The 25,356-nt window shown below is 45.4% G+C and overlaps 1 protein-coding gene across 1 annotated transcript in view; it reads right to left on the bottom strand.

Annotated features, from left to right (window-relative positions):
• Positions 1–6,926: 6,926 nt before the first annotated feature.
• Positions 6,927–25,356, bottom strand: part of adgrb2 (adhesion G protein-coupled receptor B2) — a 177,774-nt gene continuing 159,344 nt past the window's right edge. The window contains 4 exon segments of the mRNA XM_060043059.1: positions 6,927–10,585; positions 12,607–12,663; positions 21,414–21,527; positions 23,474–23,509. Coding sequence (XP_059899042.1) covers positions 10,409–10,585; positions 12,607–12,663; positions 21,414–21,527; positions 23,474–23,509 — 384 coding nt within the window. The 3' untranslated portion in view covers positions 6,927–10,408.

Raw genomic sequence — 25,356 nt, forward strand, 5'->3', positions numbered from 1 at the left:
ACTTTCCGTGGTAGTCACGGCAACACCTGCCGGCGGGTGACACCGGGGCTTCAGCCCTGGGGGTGGGGGGTGGATGGGGGGGCTTCATTAAAACGACACACTTGACTGACTGCCATGTCTCTCTGTATCTCTCAAAATGTTCCGGCCTAGTGTTGGCATGCTAACCATCCATAAGTTTGTCTCCTCTGGCCACCATCTTCTCCCTATGTGTTGCATCTCCCAAACACAAACGTTGGCAAACATCCCACACAACGCCGCTTTCCTCCAACGCGTTTTTCGATGGGTAAATATTGAATCGCTGCCTCGCAACACAATTGTATTATCTATCCTCTCTCTCTCTCTCTCTCTCTCTCTCTCTCTCTGTATCTCCCTCTCTGTATCTCCCTCTCTGTATCTCCCTCTCTGTATCTCCCTCTCTCCCTCCCTCCCTCCCTCCCTCCCTCCCTCCCACCCTGCCCCCGAGCCAGCCTCTCAACATGAAAGGCTGTGAAATACAGCTCACTGTCCGCGTGGATCTGGCCAGGGCCCCAGGGTGCTTTTTTCAGCCTGGCTGGGTCGGGAGTAGTGGCTCTGCATGACATGTCCATTTGCAAGACTTCCAGCCCCCTGCCTTGCAGAGCACAACAGCTTCAGCCATCAAGTAGACAGCGAGGAAACAACGATCATTTGTTTGTGTTTTTTGGGGGATTCGTGTTATCTTCTTTTGGTTTTCAGTTCTCATTCAGGACGGGTCAGGGTCAGGCCGAGTTTGACAGGGAGAGGAAGTTATAGATGGAGATAGAGGGAGAGAACTCTTGGAATGAAAGACCTTGGACGATACAAATCGGTACTGTCTTTCTGTTTGTCAACACGGTGCACTGCTTTAAATGGAATGACAATGGTGAGAGTAAACAGAAAGCCAGAAGGCAATGATACATTTAGACAACCCGGGCAAGTCATTTGAACTGCGACAGGTCAGTATGGCAGTAGAAAAACATCACAATATCTCAGTCCCACATTCAAGACCTAAAAAAAACGTTTTGACTCCAGAAAGAAACAGAATGATATTAAATTCCTGACAAAAATAAACATATTGCAAAGAACCGCTTCTGCTACCAAATTCATATCAAACAGGGCATATATTAAACCCCAGGCACTGACATTGACAACCAAATAGGCCAATAAACAGAGTTCTGCCACTTTGTCGATTAACAAAAGGTGCCAAGAAAATGTTGCAGATTCTGTTTCACAATGAATAGAATGTGTTGATTCAAGGGAGGGGGCAGAAAATATATGTGTCATTATTATGAAGTCCACGTACACCAACAACACATTTTCTACCATTATAAAAACATCGAATAGCACTCCACACTTTAAATCTCACACTGGGGGTTGCAGCTTGAGTGTGACCCTGTTTAACACATGCAAGCATGAATTGGCAATGACATTTACCCTATCATCTCCTCACCCTGCTAAACACTAAAGTCAAAGGGTTCCCAGTTTGCAGGGCTCCTACAGTATTTTTTTCTCAAGCCTTGACCTTGACAGTAAGCCATGGTAACTTAAAATAATGATATTCCAACACATAGACACACATACCCCCCACGAACGAAACATAAATGAAAAAAATATTCCTGAAGAATACCCAAGTGCACTATCATTGTGCTAACATCAGCCAGGAAAAATAGCCGCCGCAAAAGTTTGGCAGGACCCGAGAGTCAAACGCAGCTAAAGTCCCAGCGACAAAGTACGCATACAGAGCAGACTGTCGGCGTGTTTTTCGAAAAAAAATAGCAAAAACCTAGAGCACAAATTTTATCACTACTTATAAGACAGAAACCCTGACGAACCACAATCACCATAAGGGCGTCACCTACAAGAAGAAAAATAAATCATAATCCCTCATAGAGAGGAGAATTACTGCACAGCAACGAAGAACAGAATGGTTTTCAAGGTGACTGAAGTGAGGCCAGATTTAAAAGCCAGTACAGAGATGAAGAAGTATTTACAGATACAGCCCGATGGACTGACAGACCGACCGACCGACAGACAAACAGACAGGAAGGCAGAAAGGCAGACCTAGAGATAAAGAGAGTTAAAGCGATCTGTCTGAATACAATGTAGTCTGTGCGTCTTTGAGAAGATGAGATGGCACCAACATGGAAGTGGCCCCCAAAAGATTCTAATGGAAACAATCGTCTTATCTCTGCCTCGCAGGATCTAGATCTAGGATGTAAACTTCAAATTCATCTGTTTCAGACTTCCTGCTCAAATGGTTGTGCTTCTAAATTCCAACTGGAATTAAAATATCCCATATCCATCAAGTACAAGGGTAACATGTCTGTTATATTTTCACCATGGCAACACGACTTTGTTATACCATATATCTGAAATCTGTTATTTTTTGCACTTGTTACATACATGTTGTGCCTGTCAACCATTGCTAGCCCAATATTGAGGGTCCATTTGCAGTGATTAAGAAATATTCGCTATACAAATTGTAGACACACTTAAAAAGTCTGTACTTCAAATTGCACTAAAATATTGATGGCTTCACAGGAAGCAAACTTTACTTTGGGCGAGTGACCTGAATGTAAAACCACTACCTCAAATTGGGGCATTAACGGTAGTCTCACTTGCTTCTCTCAGAGGGATGTCAGAGGGAGACTGATGCATTTGGATATCTATGGTTTCTCCTCCTGGCCTCTGAGCTTGGATGAACCTGTAATTGAAGTTACATAAGCGCACTTATTAAGTCAATCTATGTGTTTTCACCCTCCTACGGTAGAGGAATATTTAAGGAGACAACATGTGAGTGTTGACAGTTGAAAGAAAAAAAAAGAATGAATAATTGAGGAGTTAAGGGAACCACTAATAGTGGAAGCTGCACTCTGAATTAAATATTCTGAGTAACAACTGCTGTGGGGTAGAATATGTAGGGGCCGAGGCAAGGACACATGAGGGCAATAATCAACCTACCAACCACCAGTGCCCATAAAATACAGTAATATAGTAATAAGTATTAGTATCATCCATCTGTTATAATTTTGATGGCATTTTTCATGAGATTCTTTGATTATCAATTTACCAAATTAATTTGATTTCAATTAAACTTTTACATTTTTTTAGTTGACTGCATAGCTTAGGTATTTCTAAATGCTTTTTAATGGTTTCTACTTAATGCAGAGATTATAATCACAATTTAGGTTTTCTATTGCTAGATTATAACATTTGTTGTGCATGTCACACAAATAAAGGTTTAAATTAAACATTTTCCATTGGACAAACACACCCAAACACATCACACATACATAAATGCACAATAGTAAAGAAATTACACTAAAAGTAGAAAGACAGAGAGGGGTAGAAGACACACACACACACACACACACACACACACACACACACACACACACACACACACACACACACACACACACACACACACACACACACACACACACACACACAATAGAACATTCCATCAATTTTCTGCCCATCAATTTATATCAAAAACATCCATTCTGTAAAATATCTCAAATTGCACCCAACGAGTGCAGTCATGACTGTTGGAAGAGGAGGGAGGTGAGGAGGAGGTAGGTTGAATACAAGAGATGAGATGCATCTATTCCTGTCTAGTCTCGGCCATTTGTGAAGTGGCTCTTTGAAAGGGATCAAAAAATGTTCCCCAGCCACCGAGGGGAAACCATCAGGGTCCCTGAACGCATCTCGCTTCTATCCACGTCGTCGTTGTAGTGCAGCTCCGAGACTGCAACACGCGGTACCTCATCTCGAGAGCCGAAACATAACTGGACGGTGCATTAGAGATGACTCGTAGGGTTTTATCTGATTACTGCGTTATCTGAAGAGCAACGACTAAGGGCCTTGCTTTTTCTTCTCCGGTTAAGTACTTTGGCCAGAATACCTGGAAAGGAAAGCATGACGGAAGGCCATGGAACACACAGTCAAACACACACACGCATATATGGATTATATACATTACATCCTTTTTCGGTTCAACATGGATACCCTGCCACAGAAGTTCATTTCCGTTGCACGCACTTGTGTTGCAAGGTCAAGATGCCTGCTCGGTCACATCACTAATAGGCTGCCTTAATCAATGGCATCAAGTTTTTCCCAATCCTGTTACATCCTCCTACCTTCCGCATCAACACACGCATGAAGGCACACACGCCTGCGTGAGCGTGTTTGCCATGGTGACAGTGGGAGAGGGAACGAGAGGCGAACGGGGGTCTCTCACTTGAAGCTCCTCTCTCCACCGACATCGCCCCTGCCACTGCTGCTGGCCGTTGTCAGGCACCAGCTCTAGAAGCCAGCAGATCGACCGGGTGGGCTGTCTCATTAACCCCCGGCAACCGATGGGGGACGTCGCGACTCCTCCGCTTCCCCTGTCAGAAAATAAGTCTCCTGTGTCCAAGATTTCGCTAGAGGAAAAAAAAAAAGAAGACAAAACAGCCTGGGGGGCTCAATCTGCCTGGAACCCATGTCATTCCCTGGCTTGTCGTAGTTTTTTTTATTTTTTATCATTAGGGTTGGATTTTGAGATGATTGGCTGTCTGTTGCAGCTCAGCATCTGTCATCACCCCCCCATACCTGTATCCCATGGTGGATCCCTGCAGGATCACCTGGCAGTGGTGAGAGGCGATCCGATGGCCACTAAATGCAGGGTGCCATGACATTTGAAGAATGCTTCGCCGGGTACGGCTCGGAGGAGCCAACAGACGACACAATGAAACCTCCACACAACCCAGGATGATATTCCGGCCAAATTGTCAACCCCCAACCCCCCCTCATCGCTCATCCCACTCCTCCCCCGTCGGCTCCCCTATTCAGTCCGACGCCGTGGCCAGAATTTGGATTAGGGGGATGGCATTAGTGCATTTTGGAAGGCTCCACCAATGGCCATTGTGTAAGGGCAATCTCACTGGACCAGCCAGTCTGTTTGCTCCTGTTTTCCAAAAGAGCATGAGCCCATTGCTGCAATTCTGGCATGAAGCTGGATGGGCCGACAGCCGAGGTACCACAGCGGTAAGGGCTGAGACTACACCCCAGCCCCGCCCAGCAACCCCCCGCATCACCCTTCAGTCATTTGACCGTGTACAGGCACATCTACGCCACTGACAACATTTCTGCAAATTGTGGCATGTGGGCTTGATTGTTTGAGTGTGGGGAGGATACGCGGCACTCTAGTGCCCACGCGTATGCAGTCCCTGAGGGGGTTCAAAAGACAAGGACAGGCCAGGGTTGTTCTCATGAAATGCTTCTTCTCTATTTAAGTGTTACTCCAACCACTCTCACCGGTTTATTCAGCAAAGCACTGAATTCCTCGGTGCCCATGCTTTACCGGTCCCCTCCGTTCGATAGTCGTGTCTTCCATACCGTCTGAGAGCATGTCAGCCACTAAGGAGACAAGACACACCATGAATGTCAAAAGCGATGGGTTTTCACTGTTCCAAGTCCCAGAGAGCAGAAGGCCCCTGTATGTCTGTTGGCACTGCTGCCGTCACGCATGCTTACACCCAACACTCAAAACCTATTGTGAGTTGAGGCAAAACAATCGTGGTTCAGTTCCGTCCTTTTTCTACAAATCTGTCAGACTTTCAAATTCCATGCCAACATTTTATATTTTGACATTTCCAACACAGAGTGCTTGCCTTTGAATCTCACTGTATTCAGCCTCTTAATGTTTCAGGCATCATACAAATGTGATGCCACTTTCTGCTTAATTCCTTTGAAAGGAAACAGAGTTGTCTCTCTACCTCCTAATGCAGGAAATACATATGTTCTCGAGTGGTTTAGGCAGTGCATTTTCCTCAAATAATCAGGGACCAAAAAATGTGGCGACGCACTTTCTCACTTTTTATTTACCCTTCTGCCTCTCCCTCCTGCACTCATTGCCCACTTTCCCATAAAACAGCAGAATGTAATGAACGCCGATGGTTATATAGCCCAGCATGAACTCACCACCATAACAGCACATTATACGATCATCTTAAGGATGGCCACTTTGAATAGAGACAACAGGAGCAGGTGACGTTGTCTGCTGCAGTAAAACGCTTATGAGCCTCTTTTACCCCATCTCGATTCCCATGCTGCGTATGCATGCAGGCTAACGTATGCTATATTCACTGCCTCCACACGTCTACTGTACATTACTGTATAGACTGCCAGCAGGACTCCACCTCCTCTCCGAAGGTCCACTGGTGTTGAAGTACCAGAACCCCAGCTTAATTACCTTAAGTAAAATTTGGCCACCATGACTCCTGCATGGCCACAGTAATGACCACAACAAACAAGAAACAACAACTCCGTCCATAACTTTGACAATGTCACCGTGCCGTTATTTCTCTTGGGTGGATGGTTGGGGGCGGGGGTGGTGGGGATCAGGGTGGAGGTCAACCCTGATCTCTTCCTTGTTCCTCAGTGCCCTCGCCTCTCTTAACCCTGCCCTTGTTTATGCCCCCGCTGCCGTTCCCTGGAGCAACCAGTAAGGACGGTTAAGTCCGCACTTCATCATCTGCAGTATCCCTCCCTGGAGGGGCGATCTCGTGCCGCCGGCTTCAGCCATGCATGCTGTACAACGTCCTATCCAATGTTTTATTCTTCCATCCCTGCTGTTTGTGCTTTTTAAAACCATTTTTGTGTGCAGACAGTCATCTTAGATAACATATCATTAGAAACAAATAGATACTTAAATCGGTAGGAAGATTACTGCCGGCATGGACGTGGCTTAAAGTGGACCCGATCCCTTAACGCAGCACTCTGTTCGAACGGACATGCTTTCCGCTGTTGGTTGTTTCGAAGAGACCGGCGTGGCCTGGTCACAGCTAAGCTTCAGTGCTTTTCCGGAAGCATACGGTTTTGTACCGCAGTGGTACAAAACGATGTCCGATGTCCGTGTGCAATGCACATATAGTGCGAGACGCTTATCATTTGAAAATTTATTTTTCATATAAAAAAGACACTATGAAAACATCAGAGGACTACTTTTTCTATAATTATACAGATATTTATAAAATAAAACAGGAGAATGAGAGCAGGAGGAGGGGAGGGAGAGAGAGAAAGATAGAGGGTTAAGGGAGAATTTCTCTTGAAGCAATACTCCAAATGAATTAAAGAGGGGACCGGATGCTTTTGCTGTACTCGTGTGTTAATAAGCCTGTGTGCATAGTTGTTCAAAACTTTGAAATGCGCAGTTCATTGTGTGTTGGTGTGACATGAATGATACTGCAGGCTCTTTGAACTTTCCAAAAGACACTCAAAGGGCAAAGCTTAGAACAAGTAGATCAAGGACAAGATTGTTGCGTGATGCCGCTTGGTTAATACTTCACAGTGGATGTGAACTTCCAAACAGCTTCAGACCCTAACAAAAATAAACCATAGCACTCACCTTCCTTTGAGAATACAACAGAGAAATCCCCCGACAAGCATGAATGAATCGTGACGGAAAAACACTAGCAGCGGAATCATAATAGTAATAATAATGATCACAATAATATTTGAAAATAATTATCAGACACATTTTTCAGATTGAAGATGAGACTCCTGAATCGTCCTTTGCAACTCGTTAATAGTGCAGTTGCCGCTGCGGTCCAGATTGACTCGAAGTGGAAGATCGCTGAGCCAACACACCCTTCTCACAAGGTTGTACATGGGAGATGGTGTCAACAGGCTCTGGTCCAGATGTCTGGAGACCATGTAGAGACCAAGCGTGACCTCGCGGAGAGCAAGGTGAATGTGAACCCGGAAAAACACAACGACTTGGGGGCCCCAGATCTATCCATCTACCCTCCCTCCCTCTCTCTTCCGCGAGGGAGGGAGGGAGGGTAGGTGGTTATTTTTTCTCTGCGTATCGCCGATTAGCTTGCAAAGGTTAGCTAGGACTGTGCTCTTGTCTTGCCATCTGCACTGCGCTGCGTTACCACATTAGGGATCTTTAAACAGATGGTTTGAGGGTTGTGTCTGAAAATGTCAGGACAAATCGCCATCCCCTTGGTAATTACTGTTTTCCACTCTCCCTCTCTTGATCTGCATCCACTGCTGCCCCTCTTTTGATTTACTTGCCACCCCCCCCCCCCCCCCCCCTTTAAGTCTGCCGTTCTCTCCTACACTGTGCTATCATCTATCTGCCCACTAACGTTCGGCTAATTGGAAGGCTGTGTAAAAAGACATGGAGGGAAGTTATCGGGCCATCTACTGCGTTCATGGTGCACTCTGACCCTCTCCCCTCTCTGCTGGTGTTTTGCATGAGTAATATGCTAATGTTTCCACGGCAAAGAACTAGACCTTCCATTTGTTTTTTGGGAGACTGCAATCTAAAAATGTCAGGTAAAAATATCTTTCCATCAGGCTCCCCCTGGCACTTGACTCCCCCCTGTCTGCCCCTCCCCCCCTGACTCCCCCAGCCTCACTGCTTAATTTAACATCCCTTCTGATTGGCTACTTGTCTCATCCTTTAGGATCCCACTTTGTCTCTTTCTGCCTGAATGACGTCATCACGATCCGTCCTCGACTGTCTGTATGGCTGTCTGTCAGCGCCCCCTCACCATATATTAAGCCCATATGTATTAATGCAATGTCACATTAACATTTGATATTATCTGTTTTTCTTCTTCTATTTAGGGGGGGGGGGGGGCAGATTGGAACACGTCAATGGTGGATAAAACAAGGACCAATGGGGGAGGAGGGGGGGGGCGGGGGCAGAACTCCAGAGGACACGATGGTCAGAGCACAGCCTCTGCCGTCTGCGTCTCTTTGTGCACGTCTTTCCCCTCCACCGCAGCAGTTGCTCTTGATCGCAAATGGCAAGAGAGCGTAGGCTGCCACGTCACAGCAGGCAGTCTGGAGGGCACTAGGTCATTTCCTTAGTAACTACAGGGGATGAGCGGGCTGGCAAACCAGTCGATACCTGGCTCTGAGCAGGGTATTGATGCCTGTGTATCAGGCCTGTATGTGGGAAGGAGGGAGTCATGGAGAAAATATGAGGCGAGTTTTGCAGACTCTTGAATGGCACAGCAAACAGCCCACGATGGGAAAGTATCTCTGGCGTTTTTTCCAACATCGATTCCAATGTTGCATTCTTCCGAATGGAAATATTCCCAGGGAGTGTGTGTGAGAGGGTGAGAGAGTGTCAAGTGGGCAATATTTGTTCTTGTTGTTTTCCAATCGGGACGGAGCAACATGCAACGCACACAGGACCTCAGGCAAGCTCACAAAGATGAGCTGTGTGTATATGTGGAATATTGGTTTGGTTTTCACAAGGGATAAACCCTAATAAAGGAATCCAAAAAAAGGCAAAGCAAGCAAAAAGCCAGACGAACCAAAGCAATCCCAAAATAAATTGATTATTCTTGTACAATTAAGACCGTAGAACATAATTGTGCAGAAAGGGTTCTTTGTTGATCCTGTTTGACTTTTGATATAATTTTCCTCAACAGTTTAACGTTAGGGAGGACATCTCATATCTAAATCATAGAAAATACAAAGAAGGGGAAAACAAGATTACATTGCAGACGGAGAAGAGAAGACGTAGCAGAGGAATGGCACATATCATTAAACAACTCTTTTTTTCCCTTCAACCCCGACCAACTCTCCGGAACCATCTATAGAGAGAAACGTACAGTAAAAAAAAAAAGAGTGCTTGCATCCTCCATTACACTGGGAAAGAAAACAGAAGATGACGGGGGGGCCTAGGGGGACTAACGGTGTGAAAACAGCAGTGAGATTTTTTTTTTCCTTTCTATAAAAAGAACTTAACGGTGCAGAAATATTCTTTTCTTTTTTCAACTTTTTCAAAATCATTAAACAGGTGAAAGAGATTTTCCTTTTTTTTCTTCTTCATCTTCTCTAGAATAAAATCAAGACATTATTTTTCAGAAACCGTTCATCGTCCATAGGGTCTTTTTTTTTCTGTGGTTGTTTTGTTGGATTTTCTTAAAGGTCTTCTATTTTTCTCAAAAAGTGTGTCTGTACTTGCTTCAAGCCCCTGTTCTTTCATTTTTGATAGTCTTTGTGAAAATATAGAATAGAACAGTTTACCTCCATGTCAGTCCAGTGCAGCCGTAAACAATTACAGTAAGCAATCTAATAGAACACATCGCAGGAGATTTGGAGCAGAGTCTGTAAAAGTGTGTGTGTGTGTGTGTGTGTGTGTGTGTGTGTGTGTGTGTGTGTGTGTGTGTGTGTGTGTGTGTGTGTGTGTGTGTGTATGTGTGTGTGTGTGTGTGTGTGTGTGTGTGTGTGCGTGTTCATACGTGTGTTGTGTGCGCCCAGTGGTTTGTACTTGTTCACTTTAGTTTGCCCTTTTAAGTCCAATCTCGGATTCTGAGGGAGTGTGTACGTTTGTGTTTTATGTGTGTGTGTCCTAGTTTGCTTGCGGGTGTGTGTATATGTATATGTGTGTTGTTTTTCACACTTCAGTCTGAAAATCTCCTTCGGATGAGTCTGGTGTGTTAGCGGAGGAAGAGTCCCATGTCTTGTTGTGCAGCTCCATGCGGTCCTTCTGTTCCCCAGGGACGATGCACAGCTCGGGGGTCATGGTCTTGAAGCTGTCCCAGGAGTGCTGGTCGTCTGGGGTCGACTTGTCCTGTTAGGGGAAAGGGAGGGGAGAGAGAGACAGAGAGAGTAAAGAGAGAGAGAGAGAGAGAGAGAGAGAGAGAGAGAGAGAGAGAGAGAGAGAAAGAGAGAGAGAGAGAGAGAGAGAGAGAGAGAGAGAGAGAGAGAGAGAGAGAGAGAGTCGGGACAATACGTGTTTATTATTACCTGTTCTCTGCAGTGGAAGAGGAAGTTAAATGGACTCATAAACGGGATAATTACTTATTTTGGGCCACAGAGGAAATAGTTTTTGAGATGGATAAACCCAATCATTACGAGTCTGGTTTTATGTGGTTTAAAATATTCATCCCATAGTATCCCATTAGGCACATTACCACGGACCGGAGACAACATACTTGAACCAATCTATAGATAGCTATATTGCTTTGTCTTAAAACCAAAACACTCTATATACCAGAATAGCATGCTACAAATATGCTAAGCGTATACTATTCTATGCATATACTTGCAGGCAAAACCATGCAACCCCCCGCTATGTATTCCATTATTCATGTGATTGATTGACACACAATGAAATGTGACTCAAGTCAATACAGATGCAGGGACATTAAGGCAAGGCGTCTTGCCGTAGGATACACTGCTACATCTAGGATCAAACCAAAAACTTTGGCTTTGCAGTGGAACCACTGACTGTATTAAGGACCCTAGCCTGCAAGGATATCATGCCCTCCTTCATAACATGAACCAATTCCTTTCTTCCATCATTGAAATGGATGGAAAAGGGATACAAGACACATCTGCTATCCCTTCATCTCCCAATCCTCCCAATCAAGGGGATCTGAAATTGATTGAAATGGCTTGCAAGCTCTTGAACCGAGCTCTCTGTGATCACTGATTTCGGTCTTTCGGGGTGGCGAGCCATTCAAGCGTGTGAAATATATGTTGAGTGAAAAGCTTATTAGAGGTTATGCTAATATGCTAATACTAATAAGTTCACAGACCAGTAAATATCTATTTGGCTCGATGTATGGGGCGTAGAGCAATAAAATACCATTTTCCACATTATGAATTAGACAAGACCTTTTCCATTTTGCGGAGCAATGATGGAGCCAATTACTGGTAAACTATTTGGATATATGTATAGGTCATCTGGAAATAACCAGGGGAGTACTTTTCAGCATATCATATCCTGGCTAACATAACCTTTACCTACAGCTCTGAAATGGAGAGATATCCCCAGATACAACACACAGAATGCCGGGGTTCAGATGTGAGCTATAGGTATATATGTGTACGTTCAGGCGGAGAGGGAACAGCGAGCATGTCTCTCTCCCGCCTCCACCTCCTACATCTACGGCATGTCAACGTGATTCACCTTGTTTCTCCTTCCTTTCTCTCCCTCTCCTCATAGCCGCTCCTCATGAAGCTACACCCTCATCCAGTCCCATTGAGACATTCACAGCTCTATATCACTGCCGTCATCCACATTCATGCACACACACACACACACACACACACACATGCCCGCACGTGCACGCACACCCACACACAATGCATGTGAGCCCAACTTCGTGACAGGAGTTCTTCCGTCCGCCAGTAGGTGGCAATATCTGCACAATCCTCATTCTGCACAAGGCGCTTGCAGACAGTTGGTAAAATGAATACAAAGGGCATATTCGGGGTGCCAATTTGCATGCTAAATGCTGGCGAAGGAACATTTTGTAAATGCAGGAATGTGGGTAATGCTGCAGTTAAGCCCAACTTTATCCCTGGGAGCCCGGACTAACGCGATTCTGCCTCCAGTGCGTGTCGATCTCCCTTCGCTTATTCCCGCCATCTATGTCCTTCTTCAGCTCCCCCCCCACCTGCCCACACCAACCCCCTTATCTCCCCCTACGTCTCCCCTCCTTTTCTTTCTCTCTCTCCGACCTCTCCTGCGTTTGGCTCCTTTCGCCGCGTCTCAAATCTGTCTTCCTTCCTCCTTCTTTCCCTCTCGCCTCTGCCGTCCCATTCTCTCTCTCCCTCTCTCTCTCTCTCTTGCCTTCTACTTACACTCGACGAGATCTTTTCACCTCCGGTAGACCAAATGCTCCATGGTTTTTTCCTCCTCTGTCGTGATTGAAGGGGAGGGAAGCGACGGCGTGGCATGGAAGTGCGGGGAAGACGAGAGAGAAGGAGACAGAATAGAAAAAGAAAATAAAGAAAAGGGGAGGGAAAAAGAGAGGGAATGGGGTGTGGGGTTTGTAGGGGTTCGGTGGAAACAGGCACTGACAAAGTCCAGCCCAAAAACATTAGCGTCGGCCCACGCACACACACACCTTTCAAGGTGGACCGGGGCAGTTGTTGCTCTGTGCTTACACACTGCTCCCCTTTGGTCTTGTTTCGTCTCTCTCTCTCTCTCTCACACTCACACTCACACACACACACACACACACACACACACACACACACACACACACACACACACACACCTATTCGCAAACAACCCTCTTCAGCACAGTTTATAAAAGAAACGAGAAGAAAGAGTTCATTAACCGAGGGTCAACAATATTGAGTGCACATTGAATACTGTAGCTGTTCTGCGTTCAGATGTCGAGCAACATTCATATAGTCCATCGTGCTAGTGTTGAGAGTACCATACAGAGGCTGTAACATCGAAGCCCTTTTGTCTCTTCTTGTATGACCACAATTCCAAGTGAATGGAAATGTTGAACCGGCCAACGATCATGTTCACGCAGAGTCAGAGTTCATTGTCTGGTTTTCCCCCCATTAACAGCTTTAGTCCAAACATATGCATTGCACAGCACTTAATGCTTTACACTACATGTTTTGACAGTCTCTTCATTAGCATCTTGACCAAAGCCATTCAACCGTCGAAAGATAATCCCCTTCCTATTCGGCAGCCAACATATCCTCATCCTCATCATCATCATCGCCAACGACATCATCAGCTTGCAGCAGCTAAAGAAAATAAATCATCCATGGGGAAATGTATGGGTGAGTGGCTAGGTTAAAAACAGCATAGATGCTACCAGTGTAATGTCTATGATCTTCAGCCTCTCTGAAGGCTTTGTTGCCTTCGGGCAGCAAGCGCGCTGGTTCTAATGAGTGCCCCGCTTTCTGTAGTGTAGCCACTCTTCCAAAACAGTACCCCCCCCCGCCCCCTCACCATAGAACGGTCAACGGACGATGATAAGTCTGGACGACAAGGGTTAGTGTGGTGACACATGAGCTTTTGCATGAGGGGAGGATAGGGGGTGTTTAGGGGTAGGTGGGTGTTAACTTGTTTTACCTTTGTTGACTTGGATGCCCATGGTATTGGTGATTGTCTGGCTACATTCAGACTGGGGTGGTGGTGGTGGTGGTGGTGGTGGTGAGAAGCATGCATGACAGCCAGCCGACAAGATAAAACAAATAAACAAAAAAAACAAATGAAGAAACAGAAGATACAAATAAAATCAAACAAAACAACAGTTTGAAAGGACGAAAAAGTTATCCACATGATGGACAGACATTGAGTGATCGCGTCCCACACAAACAAAACTGGAGAAACAGAAACCAATGAATAGACAAACACATTTCACAAAACTGCAATATTGAACTTATAAAGCGAAGCAGACATGAAATCAGAAGCAGATTGAGTGGATACCAGATAATGAATACAGCTTTTTTTTTTATGAAATGTTTTGTACTTAAACTTTGTTTAGATTTTGCACTCGTTTCCTTCCGTTCTCTCTCTCCCTCTCTCGTCTTTTAGATGATTTTTCATTCCTTTCAGTGAAAATGTCCAACCAACGATGATACACAGCAAGCATGTCTGTCTTGGAAAAAACAGTAAGAGTTGGTTGCCTTGCCTTGCTTAATTGGGCATAACGGTCTTTAGCATAAATTACTCCTTGGATTGTTGGGGTGCAAAAAAAGTGCCGCATAAATTAAGTCCCTTCAAAGACTGAAATCGAGAGAATATAGGGTAAATAAATTCAATTAGGGCAACACATTGCGAGCAAACAAGCAATCAAGACTCAAATCAGCAGCGGCCATTCGATGGCGCTGCACGGTCCACAAGGCCCATCACATCGTCCCGGAACATTCCGGATGGCGCCTCTGACTTTTTCACCCTCGCCCTAATTGGCCTGAGGCCGGCAAATGAGCTAAATTAGCAATGTGCCTCCCGCACACAGGAAGCTAGCCTTAGCCTTGTTCAGCCACACCGCGGCTAACGGTCTGCTCATTAGGAGCCGCTAATAGAAGCGGGCGGAAGTAGCCCAAGCGAGCGGTGTGCCGCTGCACAAGCCTTTGGTATTCATGGGTAATTTTGGGAGTAAAAGAGGACGACGAAAACAGTCGATGGGTTTTAAACTCAACCCCGCTCGGGTCCCGAGGTGGAGAGGAGGGGGCGAGGTGGGGGGGGAGACAGGGATTTGAAAATAATTAAAAACAAGATAATGGGAGAAATTAATTAGCTGATTAATTCAACGCCTCCAAAACGGAACTGGTAAATGGGTTGTGAGAGAGAAACCGCACGGCGTCGGGACGAATAGAGGGGAAGAGGAAGTGACACGAGAGTGGGCGTGGATAAAGAGGTTGTTTTATTGCGTCCGTTTGAAACCGAAACCTCTTAGCTTAATGCCAGACAATGGATTACTATACCTGGGGGGGTGTAACTGTGGAGAAATCACTGGGCTCAACCAGAATCAATGAGCAATCGGCCTTTGCCATTTAAAATGATATCTATCCATTTCATACAAGGCACCATCAAATCATACCTGGGTAAAAATATCACTTCAGTGCCTTTAGAGCTTTGACTGAATTCAATAACACTCACTAATCTTAGCTGTGACTGCATAAAGAGGGCACCTTCAGTATCACCCGTCTTTTATGGTTGAGACATAATGGAGAGAAAGAGAGTCATCTTGGACTATCTCCGCCTGTTCTCATGAAGAGAGAGAGAGAGAGAGAGAGAGAGAGAGAGAGAGAGAGAGAGAGAGAGAGAGAGAGAGAGAGAGAGCTTGATAGACTCCGGATTTCATCACAGGATTCACACACATGTGCCCCCTGCTGCTATTTGGGTTGAATTGGAAAATATCGCTCCTGTGATGGAGACGGCGCCGCATCTGCGTCCGTTCCCCGGCTACGGCGCGGCACAAAATCACGGCCTAACTAGCGCACTTATTTCCTTTGTCTATTTCCCGCCATCACGCTACGTCGTGTGCGATTCCCCGCTATCTTTCAACAGAGGAGAGCAGCGCACGCCTCATTTAATCAGAACAGTCGACAACGACTGCGCCCGTGGATGGGGAAAAAAAATACACGCCGTTTCAGAACTGAGAAATGAATCAGCCGGGCTATTATGCATGGGCATCCTATAGATACGTCAACAACAACAACACACAGGGTTGTGTAGAGGGGATGGCTGGGGGTGCTGGTGGGTTTGCAACCTTCAGACTCGGCGGGAAGGCGCGAGTGAACAGAGGAAAAGGGAAAGCGGGTGTTCAACCTTTAGCGTTAGTGCGCAGACAGCGGCCGCTTGTACATAGTCGGTCAGCCACCTGCCTGCTGCCTAGAACATAACCATCAGCACCCACTGACTTTTGCCTTGGAAAATGCCTCCATTACAGCGCAAGTGGAATGGAAATAATGCCATTTTCCTGCAGTTTTTGCTACAGCGCTGGGTTTCGGCTTTCGGGGTTGACACCTCATCATCCCTCAGAATGCTAACTGCCGCTGCACCCTCAGGTGGGCCAGTGTGAAGGCTATACAATGGAGAAATTAGCAGCAGTGGCTAACTTCCTGAATGACCAACACACGGGGAAGGTTGGCAGCAGTGTGGAAGGCCGTGCGGTGAAAGCTAATTGAAATATCGTAGGAGCGTGGATGAAGAAAAACAGTTGATTTGGTTTTGGGAGACGAGCGTGAGAGAGAAGAACTTCAGTTTGGTGCTTTTTATCTGTTTAGACACGTGCTGCGTGGGGTTGATGCCAAAGGACAATCCCAAATCCACCGCAATTATCGGAGAGAAATGATATAATATTAGCACGTGTGGGTATCGTTTCTTTGTGTTTTTGGAGACATGCTCTGATATCCACTCATCCCCTCAAGGGTCGCCACGATTATCCTACCTTTCCAGCGAAGAGAAACGGATCACTTCTTTGCTGATCTTATAATCCTTTGAAATGGCTCTAGAGTGGTTATTGACCAATTAGAGCCTCTCATGAAAAGCTCCTGTGAGTGCGCAGTGGCTGGACTCATTTTGTGCTATGTTTTAATGAGCTTGTTAATCATTTATCAGGTGATTATAAAGCTGTTAAGGTCAATGACGTTTTAATGACTTGGTTCATTTTATGATTTTCTTTGTTGCGGTTATTTTGATTGAGGCATCGCAAACAATAACCAAAAATGTCATGATTTGTCTAAAAGGTGAAACCGGTGCAAAAGATTAAAGAAGCGAGACAATGCAAAACTGAGTTTAGCTAAATGCATATTTAGATTTTACCATGGCACATAAACCCAGCCTGACACAACAATCCATAAAAGAGGAATTGTAAATGGCACTCCCATTACTTATTTATTTCACATTTGAATTGTGTGGGAGTTGACTATAGGCACACCTTGATAGTTGAAATAAGGGGTGCTGTGTATTGGATTGTCTGTTACACCACAATGCCACTAGGGGGGACTAATATTAGACTCTCAAATACAGTCACGACACAATGGGGTGATGAATCACACACTACTGGCTTTGGGCTGATGAGCGACTACATTGAATATTGTGATAATTTGACACTGTCAGTGGGTTTTTAAATGAATAAAAAAAAATACACAAAACAACACCACAGGCTAATGGTAGCTTTTGCTAGGTGTCGAAAAACAACAAACAAAAGGTCCACAGACACAGTGGCAAATTATTATCCAATCTAGAAGCACGTCTTTAAAGGGCAGTTAATATGACTCCCGGGAACGTTATTTAGACAGGGTTTAAGCATGCTTACGTTGGCTTTCTTTGTAAACAACCGACATTCTGCTGGTTAGCGATGGCTCGGAGCTTTGTCTTGGCGGCGGGGGAGGGGGGACCTGTGGCAGTTCGTTAGACTTGGTTAGAGGGGGTTACGTGTTCAATTCTGTTTAGCCACTCTCAGAGTGGACTGCCTAGCACGAGTCTTAATGGTATTAGTGTTTTAGTTTTTTAGCATGTTTTATGTTCTGTTAAAGGCACCCAGTGCAACTTTATGTAAACATTCAATGAAAAATAAACATTCAATTTCTAGTCTTTTTTACACGTAGTAAGTTTCAATAACTCCATACCATTACATATCGACATTCAAGGAGCAAAGATGAGACGTCGTTGTGTGGTGAGAACTGATAGAAACAACAACAATCGCCGGTGGGGAGAAGCCATTTTTCCATTGACTGGAAGCCTGCTTTATTTATTGTAGGTTACAAAAAATAAAGAAAATGGCGGCATTGTTGTTGTCATCGATTTTGTATCAGTTCTCACCACACAACGACGTCTCATCTTTGCTGCTTAAATGTCGGTATGTAATGGTATGGAGTTATTGAAACTTACTACGTGTAAAAAAGACGAAATTGAATGTTTATTTTTAAGCCTCGAAAGTTGCACTGGGTGCCTTTAAGTAGCGGGATTAAAGAGATGAATGAGACAAGAAGGGTTTTTTGATAGTATTATCATAAGTAGAGGACAATGTGCCGGACGACCCTTTATTAGCTGAGTGACTCGCCCAGACTCTACTGAACTTTCATTGTCTCTTTCCTAATGAAGTAGCAATCACAATGTTTACCACTGGAACGTAATGCATATGTGGCTGCAAAGTAAAAAGATTTCCAGTTCAATTTCTGTCCCATGCCTGAGAAGGGAGTATATCTTGGTTAGTATGTGTAATTTCCAAAACTTATTAAGAATTTCCGAGGCCTACTTAGTCGTTTTGATTTCTTATTCAGCATCATGTACAGACAGTGTAAAACAAGCATTGCCCAACACAAATAATACAGACTCAGACGAGAGTAGGGATGAGGGGGTGGATGAAAAGCTACACGCACACACACACACACACACACAGACTATTGATGTGCATACACACATACAAACACACACACACACACAGTTATAGATGCCTACACACACACACAAACATAAACACATACATGCATTTTAGATTGTGCAGACACAGTCACACACACGTACACACACCCACACACACACACAGTCTCTCCTCATCTGCATAATTGCAGTATAGTCAGCATCTCTGGCTACCCAGCCATCACCCCAGTGTCTAGGGCGATTGTCAAAGTGAGATGTTAACAGCATTTGAGTTGAACTGCAGCTGGATCCAGTCAAAGGGTTGACTCTAATAGTGTTATCATTGTAATTGCTCCTTATTAAGTGCAAAGACTCCTTTACTTGCATCATACTATGCCACAGTACTATAGCAGTATACCATCATTCCACCCATTTGGTTCGATACAATATCTAATATACTCTCCATCCTTCAGTTCCCTTGTGTATTTGAGTCGATGTACAGTATATGTAGGGGTAATTTGGACGTGGGAATAATGAATGTGTTTCTGTGTATGTGTGTGAGTGAGTTAGTGAGTGAGTCAGTGAGTGAGGGTGGGTGTGAGCGAGTGACTACTGCATCTGATTGTGCGACAGCAATGCATTGGAAGGAAGCCAATGTCCCTGAAAAAATCGTGATCAAAGAATGAGGGAAGGCACTCGGAACTGACCAAATATGGTTTGTCTGTGTGTGTGTGTGTGTGTGTGTGTGAGTGAGTGAGTGTGTGTGTTTGTCTCTCCTCTGCATTTATTGTAAATAAGACGCGAACCAGTGTGGCCAATCAATGTCAGGGCATAGCCTACCCATCACAGGACAGTGATGGGTGTGTGGGGTAGCCTGGTCGTGTGCGCGCACCAACGCTAGTGTGCGTGGGCAGGTGATCGTGTGCAGTGTGAGTGCGTGGTGTACCTCATCAGCACTCAAAGAAGATCAACAGAGAGCAGAGAGGGACTCTTGTGTCCCCGGATAATGATGAAATGAGGGAATGATGATTCAAAGACACTGCTGCACTGCACACATGCACACACACACCTAGATCTATACACACAAACCAAGGTAGAGATGTAACACAAACCTACAGACACACACACACACATACACGCACACACCTACCTACAACTACACAAATACAATACGTTAACGCCAGAGGACAAAGAGACCGACTGGACAGACACAGACAGGAATAAAATGGAGGTTTAATAACCCAGCATCCACCCATGGGAAAACAAATCAAGTAAGTGCTGAATTAGGGTGAAGTAATTTGGCGAATGAGGGTGGGGAATGTGGGGCAAGCAGTCTGTCAAATTGCAGGATTTAGAATTCATTAACTGTCCGTGATGGATTAGCCGTCAAGTGACAGCTCTGTTGACTAAATGTTCTCGACAGGGTAATAATAAAGAGCCGTGTCATGGAAATCTAACTTTCCCTCCATTCATCACATGTAGAAAGTAAAGGATTAAAGGGAAGTGGAGGGGAGGAGGGTTAATAACGCAAGGTTACGGTGAATACGGTAGGGTCCACCTTCATGTGTTTGTTCGTAATGGTCAATAACACAATAGCATTTAAAATGTAAATGATGAAAAAGTATAAAAAAAATAATGGGGCACAATGACAAAGCTCTTTCTGTTAGGGCAGACGATTGTGCAAAGTAAAGGCTCTAGTAATTGTATGCTCTTCCTCAGTGTTGATATACCCAATAAAAACAAGCAAAAGCAAAGAAGATGTGCTTCCCATTCTTCCGTTCCTGTCCACGAGCACATTAATTCACCGCTCCGTTCCCCGGAATCTCTCTCAACAATTAATTTGGGTCTCGTCGATTTTTTATGTTTCCCCTCCTGCTTAAACATCTGCGCTTAGCATCGGGTGAGCCAGAGGAGGCGAATAAACCCATGGGCATGTACGGTATATCAGTATCCTCCTCATGCCCAAATCAGCCTCGCAGTTCACTTCGCTTTACGCAGATGTTTGAGAAAAAATCGTCTGAAAAAAGAAGAAGATTTTTTTAAATGAATTTCCTAGAGGGGATCCGGCAGCCACTGGAGGTTTCCGTGCCTCGTCTTTCTGACATTGTTCTGAGACAACAATGGAAGGCGAAGCCTCGGAGAATAAAAAGAGGGGGGGGGGGGGACGCGGCAACACGGCAACCACATACGCTGCATGCTCGGCAGACGATGGATCATGAGCCGCTGGGATAAAACACAGCATCGCTCTCAGACGGTTTTATTCGGGATGTCAGCAGTAAGTGAAACAGAGAAATATGCCAGCCTTGGACTTTATTTGGGAACTGGGGCGGCGGGGAAAAGGGCCATATTAAAAAAGGGAATGCTTAAAAGAACGAAGGAAAAAAAAAGGAATCACGTTAGCGAATAAACGGGGGAAGCTGGAAGCTTCGATTTACGTCCGACATATAAGTCCAAAGGGTAAAATCAATAACGTATAACGGAGGGGCTGGGATACATTCAGCGAGTGACGACTCTGTCTCGTAAAAAAAGGGAATCTCATTGGTTGACTGTTCCTCGAGCACCACAAAGACAGGGCTTACGGCATAGTGTGCTGCGGTATTGGGTTTAAGGATGTGAGTGTGTGTGCCTCGATGTGACAGCTATAGCTCTCTCAGAGGGGCAACGTGCAAAGGTGGGGGGGGGGGGGATTTGAGGGGGGGGTTGACTTAAGGGTCGGTGTGAAGGCAGTTTAGGAGAAGGGGGGGGGGGCAATGTTGTGTACCTTCCCTGTGGTAAGGTATCGTTTTTGTTTTGTCGGGGTTGGGGGGGGGGGGGGGGGTCTTACCTTGAAGGCGGACACGGCCGGGTCCCTGCTATACCTGTCTATGGTGTGGAACTTGGACGAGTGGTTGAGCTCGTGGTACAGCTCAGAGTGTCTTTTGCGAGTGTGCATCACTTTCTGGAAGGGAAAGGAAGGGACAGCAAAAAATAATGAACAGAACAGACCTCCCCCCCAACCCATCCCTCCCCCCAAAAAAGGACAACAGGGGAGGGGCGGCGAAAGGGGGAGCAGGTTGGGTAGAAGGGCAGGGGGCGGCGAGGATGGAGGGGGGGGGGGGGCGGCCAAGGCACTGCAGCGATTCCAACTATTTAAATGGCGTATAGAGAAGGAGAGGTGGGGGGGGTGGGGGGGGTGGGGGGGTGGGGGGAGGCAGCAGATCAATCGATTGCTGGCTCTGGCCTGTTCATAATCTTCTCCCCCTCACTCCCTTAAGTCTTTGGGAACTCGGTTCCTCAATGCAACCCAGGGAGGTCACTTCAGTGAAAAGAGCAGTGAACGTTTAAAAAAAAAAAAAGACATCAAAACACAAAATATGGAAATGTGGAAGGCATGTCAGGCACATGCGATGCTAGTTGTGTTGTTATTGTTGTGGTGGAGCTAGCTTAATGTTCAAAGAGACACAAGAGGAAATAATAATACCCCGTTTTTGGCGTGAAAAGGCTCAAACACTGGCCGGCCGTTTGTTTCCGAGGGGACTTTATCCTGCTCTTAGCCGAGGAACTCTCAGATCGCCCAAAGTGCATCTATCACTGTCACTTCGGTGGCCCTCCTCTGCTCTAATGGACGGAGCCGGAGCCGCTCTGTAGCGCGGCGGCTAATCGTCAGAAGGGCCCGCAAGGTTGAAAGTAACACCAGGGCCAGATGCCAACACTCACTCTCACAGATACACAGGGGCCAGCTCTGGCGCCTCTGCCTGCCTGCAATTACCTCAGAGTGGGGCCACTCACATCTCCCCCCTCCCCCATCTGCCTGTTGGGAACCCTCTCCTGTGGTTAGACCTTTCACACAGTTTATTTCATGTTCACGATTCTATTATTTTATCCAATATTTCTATTAAACTGCCATGTCAGAATATCGCTTTCTGTGGGGAGTCCCGGGAACTTTCCAGAAGGTAGTGTTTTGTGGTTTGCGTTGTGTTTTTGGCATGTGTTGCATATTCACGTCATGCTTGAATTTGAGCTAACTGGGCCTGAGCCCTTCCATATGTTGATTTTAGGTTTTGTTTGAGTCAACCTTCTGGTTCAAATCCAGTGTTTGCTCTGGTTCTGCCAGAGAGGTCAAAGGATTAGCTTAGATGGTAAGCCTAGTTGATAAGCCATACTCGCTGTTAGTCAGTTGATACCACACATACTGTCTATGAATGATTCCTCCACAGTACAGAGTGAATTTCCAGTCTATACGATAGTATAAATATAATTTCAATTTAGAAATTTTGCATCTTCAAATGTTTATGTCGGGTACTAAAAAAGGCTTTTGGTTTTGCTTAAGACTGGAGATTCACAGAAGACTCAAGCTCATTGTAAATGCCCAAAACATACACACGCGGGCACAATCACACAGAGACACACACACACACACGCACCCCTGCACAGACACAAACACACACACACGCACACACACACACACACACACACACATATATACATCCACCGAAGTCATATCAACAAACTCACTAAAGCCACAACATGTCAATCAAAATACCATAAACCAGTCAGACACGCTTAGTCCTTGACCATGTTGTTTTTTTCAACCAGAACCTCTTCACAGATTGTATAAAATATAGCAAATACAAAACAAACCCAATAATCTCTAGTAGACATGTTTCTTGGGGCAGTATAAACTCAATTTGGTGCTGTCCATGGTATGAAGGGATTTTAGTTGAAGAAACATTGCATGAAGCTATCTGTGGCAGGGTTTCAATCTTCTAAGTGCAGGAGGTACATAAGCGCAAGGAAAGGTGCGTTGCAATGCTATTGGCTCCTCTAAGCGTCACTCAAAAGTCTTGGCAAAAGCAGACGAAAGCAGAGACAGGCCGATGGAAAGAACACGGGGACAAATCTTACCTCAAAGTCCAGCTCAGAGTACCGTACTCTCTTCCTCTGGAAGAGGATTGGGGGGCGAGGGGAAAAAGAATAGCATCAATGACCGCTTGACCAACCAATGTCGCAGCCATGCACACATACACTCAGTCTCAAACTCACATGGACACACACACACACACAAACCAGCCCTATATCGGACATTCCAAGGTTCCCTATGAACATAGTTTTAACACTTGATCAGACGCCATCCCTCTCCTCTCGTTCTCTTCTTTCATATTGCCAGGTCTCTTTCCCCTCTCCACTATTTTCCATCAACACCAGTATACAATGTAAGGGATTAATGGAATGGAGTCATTGGCTACGTAACCCATATCTCTGTTAAAATGTATGTCTCCATACCAAAACGCAAATATGATCTGATGCTTTGGACCATACATCCCCATCTTCTTCTTGCTTCTCTCGCTTCTGCTCAGTCGATGAAGAAGCCTAGCATAATTTCTTTATGACAGATATTTGCAACGCTCAGAAGTTCAACACCCTTTAGAGTTAGTTGACCAACCACAACACAACCTTTACCTTCAGCACTCAAAGCTGTATCCACAAAGATACCCAACCCAGAATGAAGTCAGACAGGTCAGTCAGTCCCATAATATATATTGTATTTTCATATATATTCTATTGTCAAATATATATATATATACCCTTTTTTGTTAGTTTAGCGGTATTAAATATCCAATCTTCATGATAAAATGATTTGCATTTCGTTTTAATTTCCAATAATATAGCTGTTCTACAAATATTGTAGTTGGAATGCATGAAACTGCCATTCGAATAATATTATGACAAAGCCAAGGGAGGCACGCTGTTGAACATCATGGATGCCTTATGTGTCTATCAATACCTGTCACTCACAACACAAGAAGACAGTGTGGTCTGCATGTGGTCTCTAATCCTCACCCCTCATCTACATCACACCACTCCATCCACTCTCCTCCTGGGGTTAAAGCCAGGAGGCAGATCATCCCCTGGGAGCTGTGCTCACACATTGGAGGGGACCTCCTTCCGAGTCTCAAAATGTCCCTTCCCCTCACTGTAGAGGCGACACTGAGTGGATTTCAGTAATCCATCCATTAAACCTTTCCCTTGTGTGCCCCAGTGTGTGTGTGTGTTGGGGTTTGTCCGTTACAACCACTTTAGATTCATCTCAGTTGTATGCCAGACGCCATCTCCAAACTCTAGCTTATTCACAGCAGGGGGTTGAAATTACTCTTGTTGTGCTTTTTGGGAAATTGCCAGAGCTACAGGTAGCCCCCGAAGAATTGCTCCGTCTTATTCGTGACCAGCACTCCAAGGCTCTGCTGTGAGACAGAGATGTTTTGACGATTCACTCAAAAATATTGTGGGCATGCCAGTACAGTACAGTTATATGCTCCTATCACGGCTAGCCGCTGGGAGTTGCTGGACCGGCCCAATTGTCGATCCAGCGATGAAATTCATTTGTAAATTTCTTCAGTAGTAGATTTCGAGGAGAGGGTTACTGATCCCACCTGCCTCTATGACGTCCTCAGGGTTAGGTGCCTTGTCAAGGACACCTCGACACTCAGCTAGGAGAAGCCGGGGATCGAACCAGCAACCTTCAGGTTACCAGCCAACCCGCTCTACCTCCTGAGCTACTGCCAGCAGGTTTATGACTGCAGGGTATGTTTGCCTGTATGTGTGTGGGTGTGTGTTTGCTTGTATCTGTGTGTAAGTGTTTGCCTGTGTGTGTGTGTGTGTGTGTGTGTGTGTGTGTGTGCGCAACAGTGTGTCTGTGTGTGTACATGCATGTGAGTGTGTGTTTTTATGCCTGTGTGTGTTTGAGTGTACGTTTGTGTGTGTGTGTGTGTGTGTGTGTGTGTGTGTGT

Source organism: Gadus macrocephalus, chromosome 22, assembly GCF_031168955.1.
Source record: "Gadus macrocephalus chromosome 22, ASM3116895v1".
Lineage (NCBI taxonomy): Eukaryota > Metazoa > Chordata > Actinopteri > Gadiformes > Gadidae > Gadus > Gadus macrocephalus.